Genomic DNA, 15,360 nt, shown 5'->3' with positions numbered 1-15,360 from the left:
GCTTTCAGAGCACAGTGACTCCTTCTTCAGGCAAGATTACAAGTAGATTAATAAGAAACAAGCACAACATTTAAAGAATACTAAAGCAGGACATTTGTTAGGGGGTGGGAAGTGTCATGAGTCCATTGATAAGCCAAGGTAATCAATTTAGGCATTTTCTTTCAAATGGAGAGGCAGTGCGAATAATGTTCTTAGTTATCTGGAGTCTTTCTGCCTCACTTTTCAGTTTTTGAATTTCAACAAAAATTTTAAATAACCAATAAATTTCGTTCAACTTCACAATTGTGCTCCACTTGTTGATTCTTCACCAAAAATTTACATTTGGTATCTTTATGTTTGAAGCATGATATGTGGGAAAAGGTTGAAAAGTTCCAGGGAACCGAATGCTTTCGAAAGGCACTGTAGATATATATAAATATGTATAACATTTTTTGTCACTTAAATAAAAAAATTAAATATGCTAGTTTGGTATCATTGCAATCATGCTGACCTGGACAGTCATGTTTTTATTATCAAGTCATTTTTTACTGCAAAATGAATGCCCAATATCACTTCACTGTGAACTTTCTCCACTTTGCAATAAACCATATGACAAAATGGATGGTGTCATTCAAAAGTGTGTGTGTGTATTACACATTTTTAGGCATATATTTTATTTTGCAGGATTCAATTGATTTGTTTCTTGGAAATTATTCAGTTGAAGAAGTTTATTCTACAAGTCCTTTACAAATTCAGAAAGACTGGAAATTTTTAGCTGTAAGTTTGTAATCTGTATCATTGTTGTCCCAGCGGTAATGGTACCTGTGAAATGTGGGGTCTGATTTACTAAGCAATGTTGGTTTTAGTTTTTTGTTGTGTTTAAGCAGTCGTAATCATTTGATTTTACTTATTTGTTCAATGCCTCAAAAATGAAAAATGAAGCAATTTACAAATAGGCCATCTTGACTCACCTTTTTTGTTTTGTGCCTGTTTAACCCTCCGATAAATAGCTCCCTGTAACTAGACTACAAACAAACTTGGGCCTTGAATGTATTATTTGCGGGAGGGGGTATAAGTTAATTTTCTTTTTTTGTATCGTGTTCTTTTTCTTTTCTTTTCTTACTACTAACATGTCATACGTGCATTAATAAATTGTCCACAAGTTGTGCCTTTTTAGTGCAAAAAGTCCACTCTTAAAAAGTCCAATCATAGTCTTTAACTGTGCAACAATAAAATTGGAGTACTGGAGTGCAATGTTTTAAAAATTGACAACATTATAAAAAGTGTCAAATGATGAATCGGGCTAAAATATATGGATAACGTAAATCATATCCATATTGTCAAATGGTAAGGCTGTGCTGCTGTGTATAACATAATGGTGGATGATTTTTTTTCTGCAAATAGAATGTCTCATTAAAGGGGTTGTCCACATTAAAAAAAAAAAAAAAAACTTCTCTGCAGGCTCAGTTAATTTAAAAGAACAAACCCCAGCACCCTCTAACCAAATAATCATCTCCCCTTCCCTCTTTCCTCCCCACTTGACCTCCTCTGCTGACCTGCTTCTCAACCTCAAATCTGTCCTAATAAAACAAGCCAGCCACTCTCCTTCTCCCGCCTGCTCTACTTTTCTCTGCTTCTCCTCACTGCTGGCGACATATTTCCCAATCCTGGACCTCCACAGCTCATACCTCTCATTACTACCCCCTCCTACCGCTCCCTATCTAACATGAACTACTGCAATCTTTCCAACATAAAACACGTGCCCTTGACGCCCACCACCCTGCTCCCTCTCTCTAGAGCACTTCTGGAATCCCCGCTCAATCTGCAAAAAGCTTCATGTGATTCATGACCTTTTTCTCTCTCACAAGCTTGTTTTCCTTGGCATAACAAAAACATGGCTAACAACCTCTGATACCGCCTCCCCTGCTGCGCTGTGTTACGGGGCCTCTATTTCACCCAAACCCCTCACCCCAGCAACAGAGATGGTGGAAGAGTGGGTCTTCTCCCTTCTTGTAACTGCACCTTTAACCCAATCCTACCTCTACCCTCCCTTCTCCTCTCTTTTGAAGTCCACTCTGTCCGCATCTACTCTCCCTTCAACCTCCAAGTGGCAATCATATACCGACCCCTGGGGCCGGCCACTACCTTTATTGACCAATTCTATACCTGGCTTCTTCACTTTCTTTCCACTGACATTCCCACTATCATCATGGGTGACTTCAACATCCCCACTGATACCCTTCAGTCAACAGCCTCCAAACTCCTGTCCCTTCATCTTTTGGACTTGCTTAGTGGTCCTCCTCAGCCACCAACACAGACGGACATACATTAGACCTGGTCTTGACCTGTCTCTGCTCTCTATCTAACTTCACCACTTCCCCTCTCCCTCTGTCCAACCACCATCTACTCACTTTCTCATCCCTGTCCTCCTCACCTATCACCCATGTCCATCAACACGCGCACCCCCGCAGAAACCTTGCACACCTAGACACCCACATGCTCTCTGACTCTATTCTACCACTGGTATCCATATCCTCACTCCATGACACACAGTGCTACTGCTTTCTACAATGCCACTCTCGCATCAGCTATTGACGAGGTCGCCCCTCTCTTTCATGGCAGAGTGCTTGTGCATGCCCTCATCTCCCGCCTCGACTACTGCAACATCCTTTTCTGTGGCCTCCCTGCTAACACCCTTGCACCTCTCCAATCCGTCCTTAACTCTGCTGCCCAACTAATTCATCTCTCTCCTCGCTACTCCTCCTCTTCTCCCCTATGCAAATCTCTTCACTGGCTCCCTTTTCCTCAGCGTATACAGTTCAAATTACTAATACTGACCTGCAAAGCCATCCATAACCTGTCTCCTCCATATATCTCTGAACTAATCTCCCGATATCTTCCGTCACATAATCTCCGACCTCCCAAGACCTCCTCTCCTCCACACTTATTCGCTTCTCACCCAACCGCCACCAAGACTTCTCCCAAATATCCCCCATCCTCTTGCATTCTTTGCCCCAACACGTCCGACTATCAGCCACATTCGGATGCTTCAGACGGAACCTGAAAACCCTCCTCTTCAGGAATAACAAAAATTCCCCATTAAATATCACCTGCTTAACCCAGCAGGAAGTACGGCGGCATCTAAAAATCACTAAAGTTGACAAATCTCCGGGCCCGGATGGGATACACCCCCAAGTACTACAGGAATCAAGTACAGTCAATGATAGACCATTATTTTTAATCTTAAAAGACTCCATAACTGGGTCTGTACCACAGGACTGGCGTATAGCAAATGTGCCAATATTCAAAAAGGGGACAAAAACTGAACTAGGTAATTATAGGCCAGTAAGCTTAATCTCTACTGTGGGTAAAATCCTGGAGGGTATTCTAAGAGATGCTATACTGGAGTATCTGAATAGGAATAATCTTTTGACCCAATATCAACATGGGTTTACTAGGGACCGTTCTTGCCAAACTAATCTGATAAGCTTCTATGAAAAGGTAAGTTCCGGACTGGACCAAGGAAACGCAGTAGACGTGGTGTATATGGACTTTTCAAAAGCTTTGATACGGTGCCACACCAAAGGTTGATACATAAAATGAGATCAATGGGAATAGGGGAAATATGTGTAAGTGGGTTAAGAACTGGTTCAATGATAGGAAACAAAGGGTGGTCATTAATGGAACACACTCGGACTGGGTCACAGTTAACAGTGGTGTAGCACAGGCGTCAGTATTAGGCCCGCTTCTTTTTAGCATATTTATTAATGACTTTGTAGGAGGCATACAGAGTATAATTTAAATATTTGCAGATGACACTCAACTGTGCAGAGTAATCAATACAGAGGAGGACAATTTTATATTACAGGAGGATTTATGTAGCCTAGAAGCTTGGGCTGATAAATGGTAAATGAGCTTTAATGGAGATAAATATTAGGTCATGCACTTGGGCCGAAGAAATACGATGTATAGTTATGTGCTTAATTGTAAAACTCTGGGCAAAACCGTCAATGAAAAAGACCTGGGTGTATGGGTGGACGACAAACTCACATTTAGTGGCCAGTGTCACGTAGCTGCTACAAAGGCAAATAAAATAATGGGATGCATTAAAAGAGGCATAGATGCTCATGAGGAGAACATAATTTTACCTCTATACAAGTCACTAGTGGGACCACACTTAGAATACTGTGTACAGTTCTGGTCTTCGGTGTATAAGGAAGACCTAACTGAACTAGAGTGGGTGCATACAAAAGCGACCAAGGTTTAGAGGACTGGGGAGTATGCAATACCAAGACAGGTTATTACACTTGGGGCTATTTAGTTTGGAAAAACGAAGACTAAGAGGTGATCTTATTACAATGTATAAAAACATGAGGGGACAGTACAGTACAAAGACCTTTCTAATGAACTTTTTACTCGTAGACCTTAGACTGAGACAAAGGCGCATCCTCAATGTCTGGAGCATCTATGGGGCAATAATCAATGGTGCAGGGCATTACATATGGCACAGCTTTACATGGAGCATCTATGGGGCCATAATGAACGGTGCAGAGCATTCTATATGGCACAGCTTTCTATGGAGCATCTATGGGGCCATAATGAACGGTGCAGAGCATTCTATATGGCACATCTTTATATGGTGCATCTATGGGGCCATACTGAACGGTGCAGAGCATTCTATATGGCACAGTTTTATGTGGAGCATCTATGGGGCCATACTGAACGGTGCAGAGCATCCTATATGGCACAGCTTTATGTGGAGCATCTATGGGGCCATAATGAACGGTGCAGAGCATATATGGCACAGCTTTATAAGGAGCATCTATGGGGCCATAATGAATGGTGCAGAGCATTCCATATGGCACAGCTTTATATGGAGCATCTATGGGGCCATAATGAATGGTGCAGAGCATATATGGCACAGCTTTATAAGGAGCATCTATGGGGCCATAATGAATGGTGCAGAGCATTCCATATGGCACAGCTTTATGTGGAGCATCTATGGGGCCATAATGAACGGTGTAGAGCATTCTATATGGCACAGCTTTATATGGAGCATCTATGGGGCCATAATGAACGGTGCAGAGCATTCTATATGGCACAGCTTTATGTGGACCATCTATAGGGCCATAATGAACGGTACAGAGCATTATATATGGCATAGCTTTATATGGAGCATCTATGGGGCCATAATGAACGGTGCAGAGCATTCTATATGGCACAGTTTTATATGGAGCATCTATGGGGCCATAATGAACGGTGCAGAGCATTCTATATGGCACAGCTTTATATGGAGCATCTATGGGGCCATAATGAACGGTGCAGAGCATTATATATGGCACAGCTTTATGTGGAGCATCTATGGGGCCATAATAAACGGTATGCAGCATTATATGTGGCACAGCTTTATATGGAGCATCTATGGGGCCATAATGAACGGTATGGAGCATCTATTTTTATTTTTTAAATTCACCGGTAGCTGCTTCATTTCCCACCCTAGGCTTATACTCGAGTTAATAAGTTTTCCCAGTTTTTTGTGGCAAAATTAGGGGGGTTGACTTATACTCGGGTCGGCTTATACTCGAGTATATATGGTAATTAAGCACACCTTATCTAGAGTTTTGATGTCATTAGACAACACCCCTCCTCATTACAGAGATGAACATCACCTGATTTACTTAATTGGTAGTTGGCTCTCAAGCCTGAACAGCTTGGAGTAGGACAACATGTATAAAAAGTATCGTGATCAAAATACAACTTGCCTAATAATTCTGCACACAGTGTATAAGGGCTCCCAAAGTCACTTCAAAACTGAACATGTCCCTTAAAAAAAGTTTTGTTACATTTTTAAACCTAAAATGCTGACAAAATAAACATTTCCCTCATTTCTGCTTTACATCAGCACCATTTGTAAAATGTTATTTTATCATGTTTTTCTGTGGTATGACTATAAGGATTAAAGGGATAATCATTAAAAATGTGACAATGGCGATTTTTTTTCCGTCAAATTTGTGATATTTTCATAAATAAACGCTAAGCATATCGACCTAAATTTACGATTATCATAAAGTATGATGTGTCACAGAAAAAAACAATCTCAAAATCAGTGGGATAAGTTAAAGCGTTCCAGAGTTATTACAACAAAAAGTGACACGTGTCAAATTTTTAAAAAAAAATATGCCCGGTGACTAAGGGGTTAAAGTGTCAGACAACCCCTTTAATGTTAACTGAGCATGCAGGGAAAACGTTTTTGAAGTGAAATGTTTGTTGTACGTGCGGTCAGGTTTTTTTTTTCTGACTGACAGCACACGAACACGTTATATTCCATGGGGCTATTTGTCTATTTTTTATGTTGATCATTGGGATGCATAAAAACAAGATGTGTCCTATTTTGATCTCTATTCTGGGCAGGATTCAGGTCAGTGAAAAAAGCCTAGTTGCATCCTAGCGTTCTCTAATTTTCTCTGATTGCTGAGAAAAACCGAAACACTGACCAAAAACTGATTTAAAATCTGATCCAGCACACTGATGAAAAAACTGACTAGTGAATTTTCTGTTGTTTACAATTATATGTATTGTGTAAAGTGGTGTTATAGTAAAGTTGCTGTTGTGTATATCAGTCTTTTTGGATTTTTATAATCTGCTCCAAAACACCCTTTGATTGGGGCAGAGTTATACTTCTATTCAAATAGCATTGCATTTCTTAAAATGTTGTAATTTTTGTTGACCATGAACATTTTAAACAAAAGTTTTGTCGTCTTATCTCTTTTAGCTGCCAATCATTATGGTGGTTGCATTTTCCATGTGCATTATCTGTCTACTCATGGCCGGTAAGTTATTTATACTGTATGTATTTACAGAATTAAGATATAATGTGAAATTCCACAACAGAAAACTGATGAAAGATGACCAGTTAGGAACTTTCTCTAACATGCTTCATATATTTGGGGGCAGATTTATGAAACTGTGTAAAAGGAAACATGTTTTTTTACCTGTTGAAAGCAATTGCAACACAGCTTTCGTTACTAGAAAACTGAAAGCTGAGCTGTGATTAGTTTCTATGGGCAATAAAAATTTGTAGGTGACATCTTCATAAAGTTGCTTTTAAAGCTGATAATGTCAATAATGCAAGGGTGGGCACTTAATTTTCCCGAGGTGCGACATAGAGACCGTCACTGTAGTGGAGGCCGAACCAGTAGGCTGAAATTAATGCTGCTCAATATTAATATATAACTATTTGTACTAATATTAATTGTATCACTTAATTTTTATTGCTGCATAAAAAGATAAGGAGGATACAGTGAATGTAATTGAAAGTCATCTAAAAATATGGACTCCTGGGATTAGTGGTTTTAATAATCCCTACAATTTCTGCTGTTAGTCGGGCTTCAACTTCTGATCGTTCCGATACACAGGCAATTTCCTTCTGATCATCATAACTTGTAGGTAGGCTCAGAAATATATGGACAGTGACAGAATCTTTGTGATTTGGGCTCTGCGTGCCACTATTTTTTATTAAAAAAGGAAATAAGAGGTGCAATTGAAGTGTAGAGTTTCAGGTTTAATTAAAGGGGTTGATCAAAATTACAGTGGGGAAAAAAGTATTTAGTCAGCCACCAATTGTGCAAGTTCTCCCACTTAAAAAGATGAGAGAGATTTGTAATTTACATCATAGGTAGATCACAACTATGAGAGTCAAAATGAGAATTCAAATTCACATAATCACCTTGTCTGATTTGGCAAGATTTATTTTGCAAATTATGGTGGAAAATAAGTATTTAAGGTACCGTTACACTTAACGATTTACCAATGATCACGACCAGCGATACGACCTGGCCGTGATCGTTGGTAAGTTGTTGAGTGGTCGCTGGAGAGCTGTCACACAGACAGCTCTCCAGCGATCAACAATGCCGAAGTCCCGGGTAACCAGGGTAAACATCGGGTTACTAAGCGCAGGGCCACGCTTAGTAACCCAATGTTTACCCTGGTTACCATTGTAAAAGTAAAAAAAAAAACACTTCATACTTACATTCTGATGTCTGTCACGTCCCTCAGCGTAAGCTTCCCTGCACTGTGTAAGCGCCGGCCGGAAAGCAGAGCGGTGACATCACCGCTGTGCTCTGCTTTACGGCCGGCCGGCACTGACACTGGGGGACGCAGGGAAGCTGACGCTGAGGGATGCGACAGGAATGTAAGTGTGTAGTGTTTTTTTTTTTTACTTTTACAATGGTAACCAGGGTAAACATCGGGTTACTAAGCGCAGCCCTGCGCTTAGTAACCCGATGTTTACCCTGGTTACCAGTGAAGACATCGTTGAATCGGCATCACACACGCCGATTCAGCGATGTCAGCGCGTGATCCAGTGACAAAATAAAGTCCTGATCATTCCCCAGCGACCAACAATCTCCCAGCAGGGGCCTGATGGTTGGTCGCTGTCACGCATAACGATTTCGTTAACGATATCGTTGCTACGTCACAAAAAGCAACGATATTGTTAACGATATCATTATGTGTGACGGTACCTTTAGTCATTAACAAAAGTTAATCTCAATATTTTGTTATATATCTTTTTTTGGCAAAGAGGGGTCAAACAATTTCTGTAAGGCTTCACGAGATTGGCACACACTGTTGGTGGTATGTTGGCCCATTCCTCCATGCAGATTTCCTCTAGAGCAGTGATGTTTTGGGCCTGTCGCTGGGCAACACAGACTTTCAACTCCCTCCAAAGGTTTTCTATGGGGTTGAGATCTGTAGACTGGCTCTGCCACTCCAGGAACTTCATATGCTTCTTACGAAGCCACTCCTTCATTGCCCTGGTGGTGTGCTTGGGGTTATTATCATGCTGAAAGACCCATCCACATTTCATCTTCAGTGCCCTTGCTGATTGGAGGAGGTTTGCATTCAAAATCTCATAGCCCCATTCATTATTTCATGTACACGGATCCGTCGTCCTGGTCCCTTTGCAGAGAAACAGTCCCAAAGCATGATGTTGCCATCCCATGCTTCACAGTAGGTATGGTGTTCTTTAGATGCAACTCTGCATTCTGTCTCCTCCAAACACAAGTTTTGTTTCTACCAAACAGTTCTACTTTGGTTTTATCAGACCATATGACATTCTCCCAGTACTATTCTGGATAATCCAAATGCTCTCTAGCAAACTTCAGACTGGCCCAGACATGTACTGGCTTAAGCAGAGGGACATGTCTGGGACTGCAGGATCTAAGTTGCTGGCGGCGTAGTGTGTTACTGATGGTAGCCTTCGTTACGATAGTCACAGCTCTATGCAGGTCATTGACTAGGTCCCCCGTGTGCTTCTCGGATTTTTGCTCACCGTTCTTGTGATCATTTTGACCCCACGGGTTGAGATCTTGCATGCAGCCCCAGGTTGAGGGAGATTCAGTGGTCTTGTATGTCTTCCACTTTCTTATTATTGCTCCCACAGTTGATTTCATCACACCATGCTGCTTGCCTATTGCAGATTCAGTCTTCCCAGACTGGTGCAGGACTGCAATTTTGTTTCTGGTGGTGTCCTTCTACAGCTCTTTGGTCTTCACCATAGTACTTTGGAGTGTGACTATTTGAGGTTGTGGACAGGTATCTTTTATACTGATAACAAGTTCAAACAAGTGCCACAGGTAATGAGTGGAGGACAGAGGAGCCTCTTAAAAAATAAGTTACAGGTCTGTGAGAGCAATAAATCTTGCATGTTTTTAGGTGACCAAATACTTATTTTCCACCATAATTTGCATAATAAATATTGCCAAATCGGACAAGGTGATTTTCTGGATTTGTTTTCTCATTTTGAGTTGTGGTCTACGTATGATGTCAATTACAGAGTTCTGTCATATTTTTAACCCCTTCCCGACCTGTGACACAGCGTATGCGTCATGAAAGTCGGTGCCAATCCGACCTGTAATGCATATGCTGTGTCACCGAATGATCGCATCCCTGCAAATCGGGTGAAAGGGTTAACTCCAATTTCACCCGATCTGCAGGGACAGGGGGAGTGGTTCTTTAGCCCAGGGGGGGGTGGCTTTGCCCCCACGTGGCTACAATCGCTCTAATTGGCTGTTAAAAGTGCAACAGCCAATCGGAGCAATTTGTAATATTTCACCTATGAAAAGTGGTGAAATATTACAATCCAGCCATGGCCTATGCTGCAATATCATCGGCCATGGCTGGAAACCCTGATCTGCTCCCCGCCACCGATCTCCTCCCCAGTCCTCCGTTCTGTGGTCCGCTCCCCTCCGTCCTTCTGTCCGCTCCCCCATCCTCCGTGTCCGCTCCCCCATGCTCCGATCCACCCCCCTCTGCTCCGATCCACCCCCCCCTTCCCCCAGCCCCCCCCCCCCTCTCCCACCCCCTCATACTTACCGAGCCTCCCGGTGTCCGTCCGTCTTATCCATGGGCTTCCAAAATGGATGGCAGATTCGTTCCATTTACATTTTGATCACTGTGATAGGTTTTATACCAGTGATCCAAATAAAAAAAATAGTAAATGACCCCCCTTTATCACCCTCATAGGTAGGGATAATAATAAAATAAAGAAAATATATTCACTTTTATTTTTCCACTAGGGTTAGGGTTAGGGTTAGAACTAGGGTTAGGGTTGGAACTAGGGTTAGGGCTAGGGTTAGACTAAGGGTAAGGCTATGTGCACACGTATTCTGGTCCTCTGCGGATTTTTCCGCAGCAGATTTGATAAATCCGCAGTGCAAAACCGCTGCGGATTTATCGCGGATTTACCATGGTTTTTCTCCGGATTTCACTGCGGTTTTACAACTGCGGTTTTCTATTGGAGCAGTTGTAAAACTGCTGCGGAATCCGCAGAAAGAAGTGACATGCAGCAGAATGTAAACCGCTGCGTTTCTGCGCATTTTTTTCCACAGCATGTGCACAGCGTTTTTTGTTTCCCTTAGGTTTACATTGAACTGTAAACTCATGGGAAACTGCTGCGGACCCGCAGCTGCGGATCCGCAGCGTGTGCACATACCCTTAGAATTAGGCTATGTGCACACGGTGCGGATTTGGCTGTGGATCTGCAGCAGTTCTTTATCAGGTTTACAGTTCCATGTAAACCTATGGAAAACCAAATCCGCTGTGCCCATGGTGCGGAAAATACCGCGCGGAAACGCTGCGTTGTATTTTCCGCAGCATGTCAATTGTTTGTGCGGATTGCGCAGCGTTTTACACCTGTTCCTCAATAGGAATCCGCAGGTGAAATCCGCACAAAAAACACTGGAAATCCGTGGTAAATCAGCAGGTAAAACGCAGTGCCTTTTACCTGCGGATTTTTCAAAAATGATGCAGAAATATCTCGCACAAATCCACAAGGTAGGCACATAGCCTTAGGGTTGGATTTAAAGTTAGGGTTGGAATTAGGGCTAAGGTTTGAAATAGGGTTAAGATTAGGCTTGTGGTTAGGGTTATGGTTGGGGTTAGGGGTGTGTTGGGATTAGGGTTAGGGTTGGGATTAGGGTTAGGAGTATGTTGGGGTTAGGGTTGTGATTAGGGTTATGGCTAGAGTTGGGATTAGGGTTAGGGGTGTGTTGGGGTTAGGGTTGTGGTTAGGGGTGTGTTGGGGTTACGGTTGGAGTTAGAATTGAGGGGTTTCCACTGTTTAGGCACATCAGGGGTCTCCAAACGCAACATGGCGCCACCATTGATTCCAGCCAATCTTGCGTTCAAAAAGTCAAATGGTGCTCCCTCCCTTCCGAGCCCCGACGTGCGCCCAAACAGTGGTATACCCCCAAATATGGAGTACCAGCATACTCGGGACGAACTGGGCAACAACTATTGGGGTCCAATTTCTCCTGTTACCCTTGTGAAAAATTGCTTGCTAAAACATCATTTTTGAGGAAAGAAAAATTATTTTTTATTTTCACAGCTCTGCGATGTAAACTTCTGTGAAGCACTTGGGGGTTTAAAGTGCTCACTACATAGATAAGTTCCTTGGGGGGGTCTAGTTTCCAAAATGGGGTCACTTATGAGGGGGTTTCTACTGTTTAGGCACATCAGGGGCTCTGCAAACGCAACGCAACGTGACGCTCGCAGACCATTCCATCAAAGTCTGCATTTGAAAACGTCACTGCTTCCCTTCCGAGCCCCGACATGTACGCAGTGGTTTACCCCCACATATGGGGTACCAGTGTACCCAGGACAATCTGGTCAACAAATATTGAGGTCCAATTTCTCCTGTTACCCTTGTGAAAATAAAAAATTGCTTGAGGAAAGAAAAAATTCTTTTTTAGCCCACAATCTTTTATTTTCACAAGAGTAACAGGAGAAGTTGGATCCCAAAAGTTGTTGTCCAGTTTGTTCTGAGTACGCTGATACCCCAGATGTGGCGGGAACCTCCGTTTAAGCACACGTCAGGGCTTGGAAGGGAAATAGTGACGTTTTGGAATGCAGACTTTGATGGAATGGTCTGCGGGCATCATGTTACATTTGCAGAGCCTCTGATGTGCCTAAACAGTAGAAACCCCCCACAAGTGACCTCATTTTGGAAACTAGACCCCACAAGGAACTTATCTAGTTGTGTGGTGAGCACTTTGAACCCCCTTTAAGTGCTTCACAGAAGTTTACAATGCAGAGACGTGAAAATAAAAAATCATTTTGAGGAAAGAAAATTTTTTTATTTTCACGGCTCTGCGTTATAAACTTCTATGAAGCACTTGGGGGTTTAAAGTGGTCACCGCACATCTAGATTAGTTCCATGAGAGGTCTAGTTTCCAAAATGGAGTCACATGTGGGGGAGCTCCAATGTTTAGGCACACAGGGGCTCTCCAAAACGCGACATGGTGTCCGCTAACGATTGGAGCTAATTTTTCATTCTAAAGTCAAATGGCGCTACTTCCTTTCCGAGCCTTGCCGTGTGCCAAAACAGTGGTTTACCCCCACATGTGAGGTATCAGTGTACTCAGGAGAAATTGCCCAATAAATTTTAGGATCCATTTTATCATGTTGCCCATGTGGAAATGAACAAATTGAAGTTAAAAAAAAAAAAATTTTGTGAAAAAAAAAAAAAAAAGTACTTTTTCATTTTTACAGATCAATTTGTGAAGCACCTGCGGGTTCAAAGTGCTCACTATGCATCTAGATAAGTTCCTTGGGGGGTCTAGTTTCTGAAATGGGGTCACTTGTGGGGGAGCTCCAATGTTTAGGCACACAAGGGCTCTCCAAACGTGACATGGTGTCCGCTAACGATTGGAGCCAATTTTTCATTGAAAAAGTCAAATGGCGCTCCTTCCCTTCCGAGCCCTGTCGTGCGCCCAAACAGTGGTTTTTCCCCACATATGGAGTATCTGCGTACTCAGGACAAATTGTACAATAACTTTTGGGGTCCAGTTTCTCTTTTTACCCTTGGGAAAATAAAAAAATTGTTGCTAAAAGATTTTTTTTGTGACTAAAAAGTAAAATGTTCGTTTTATCCTACAATGTTGTTTCTGCTGCTGTGAAGCACCTGAAGGGTTAATAAACTTCTTGAATGTGGTTTTGTGCACCTTGAGGGGTGCAGTTTTTAGAATGGTGTCACTTTTGGGTATTTTCAGCCATATAGACCTTTCAAACGGACTTCAAATGTGAGGTGGTCCCTAAAAAAAAAATGGTTTTGTAAATTTCGTTGTAAAAATGAGAATTCGCTGGTCAAATTTTAACCCTTATAACTTCCTAGGGAAAAAAAATTTTGTTTCCAAAATTGTGCTGATGTAAAGTAGACATGTGGGTAATGTTATTTATTAACTATTTTGTGTCACATAACTCTCTCGTTTAATAGAATAAAAATTTGAAAATTGCAAAATTTTTGCCAAATTTCAATTTTTTTTCACAAATAAACACAAAAATTATCGACCTAAATTTACCACCGATGTGAAGCCCAATATGTCACACAAAAAAATCTCAGAATCTCTAGGATCTGTTGAAGCGTTCCTTAGTTATTACCTCATAAAGGGACACTGGTCAGAATTGAAAAAAACCAGGTCATTAAGGTCAAAATAGGCTGGGTGATGAAGGGGTTAAGTGGAAGAACTTACACAATTGATGGCTGACTAAATACTTTTTTTCCCCACTGTATCCTGTGAAACATTTAGAATAACAACCATTTTGCTACAAAGACTCCTCATTTCAGGGGCTCAAAGGTAATAGGACAAACTAACTTTACCATAAATAAAATCCTCATTTTTAATTCTTTATAGTGAATCCTGTGCAGGCAATGACTGCCTGAAGTCTGGAAGCCATGGATGTCACCAAACGCTGGGTTTCCTCCATTGTGATGCTTTGCCAGACCTTTACTGTAGCTGACTTAAGTTGTTGCCTCCAGTTGCTTGTTTGTTGGTCTTTCTGCCTTAATGTTCAATGCATGTTAGATGGTGTTGAGATCTGGTTATTGACTTGGCCATTGCAGAATACTCCTTCTTTTACTTTAAAAAAAGAAACTCTTGGGTGGCTTTCACAGTATATTTTGGATCATTATCGATCTATACTGTGAAGCTCTGTCCAATCAACTGTCCTGCATTTGATTGAATATGAGCAGAATGTATCACTCTGTACACTTTGGAATTCATTCAGCTGCTTGTCTTCAGTCACATCATCCATAAACACCAGTGACCTAGTGCCATTGGAAACCATACATGCTCACACCATCCATGTTTTACAGAGGATGTGGTATGACTTGGATCATGACCCGTTTTCTCTTTTTTTTCCAACTTTTTTTGGTACAGATTGATCTTTATTTCATCTTTCCAAAGAATGCTTTTTCAGAACTGCTCTGGATTCTAGAGTCTAATCTGGCCTTTCTATTTTTAAGGCTGATTAATTGTTTGCACCTTGTAATGAACCCTCTATATTTCCTTTCATGAAGTCTTTTCGTAGATACTGAAACATCTACTTTCTGGAGAGTGTTCTTCACTTGGGTGGATGTTGTGAAATTGTTTTTTTTCACCATGTGGAAAGGATTCTTCTATCATACACCGTTGTTGTCTTCCATAGATGTCCGGGCCTTTTTTAATTAGCAAGCTCACCATTGCACTCTGTTTTGCAAAATATAAGAAACTTTTAATTTGACCACTCCTAACATTTCTGCTATCTCTCTGATGGATTTCCTCTTTTTAGCCTGTTTCTGTTGCATTGAGAGCTTATTTGACCACATGTAGGTTCACAGGAACAGGTTCCAAATGCAAAAGCCACACTTGGTATCAGCTCCAGATTTTTTACCTGCTTAATTGCTGATGGATTAATGGGGAGGAGCCCATTTAAGGGTTTTTTAGATAAATTGTCCAATTACCTTTGATCTCTTTAACCCCTTTCTGACATTAGACGTACTATCCCGTTGAGGTGGGGTGGGCCCGTATCGCGCAGGGAGGGGGCTCCCTGCGGGCTTCCCTG

General features: G+C 41.7%; 1 protein-coding gene across 1 annotated transcript in view; it reads left to right on the top strand.

Annotated features, from left to right (window-relative positions):
- SACM1L (SAC1 like phosphatidylinositide phosphatase) overlaps positions 1-15,360 on the top strand; it is a 458,875-nt gene that overhangs the window by 439,679 nt on the left and 3,836 nt on the right. The window contains exons 18-19 of the mRNA XM_069730398.1: positions 664-756; positions 6,752-6,809. Of these exons, the coding sequence (XP_069586499.1) occupies positions 664-756; positions 6,752-6,809 (151 nt within the window). The remainder of the gene's footprint in view (positions 1-663; positions 757-6,751; positions 6,810-15,360) is intronic.

This window comes from Ranitomeya imitator, chromosome 6, assembly GCF_032444005.1.
Source record: "Ranitomeya imitator isolate aRanImi1 chromosome 6, aRanImi1.pri, whole genome shotgun sequence".
Taxonomy (NCBI): Eukaryota; Metazoa; Chordata; class Amphibia; order Anura; family Dendrobatidae; genus Ranitomeya; species Ranitomeya imitator.
Note: the sequence above shows the minus strand (reverse complement) of the source record. Positions and strands in the feature narration are given on the sequence as shown.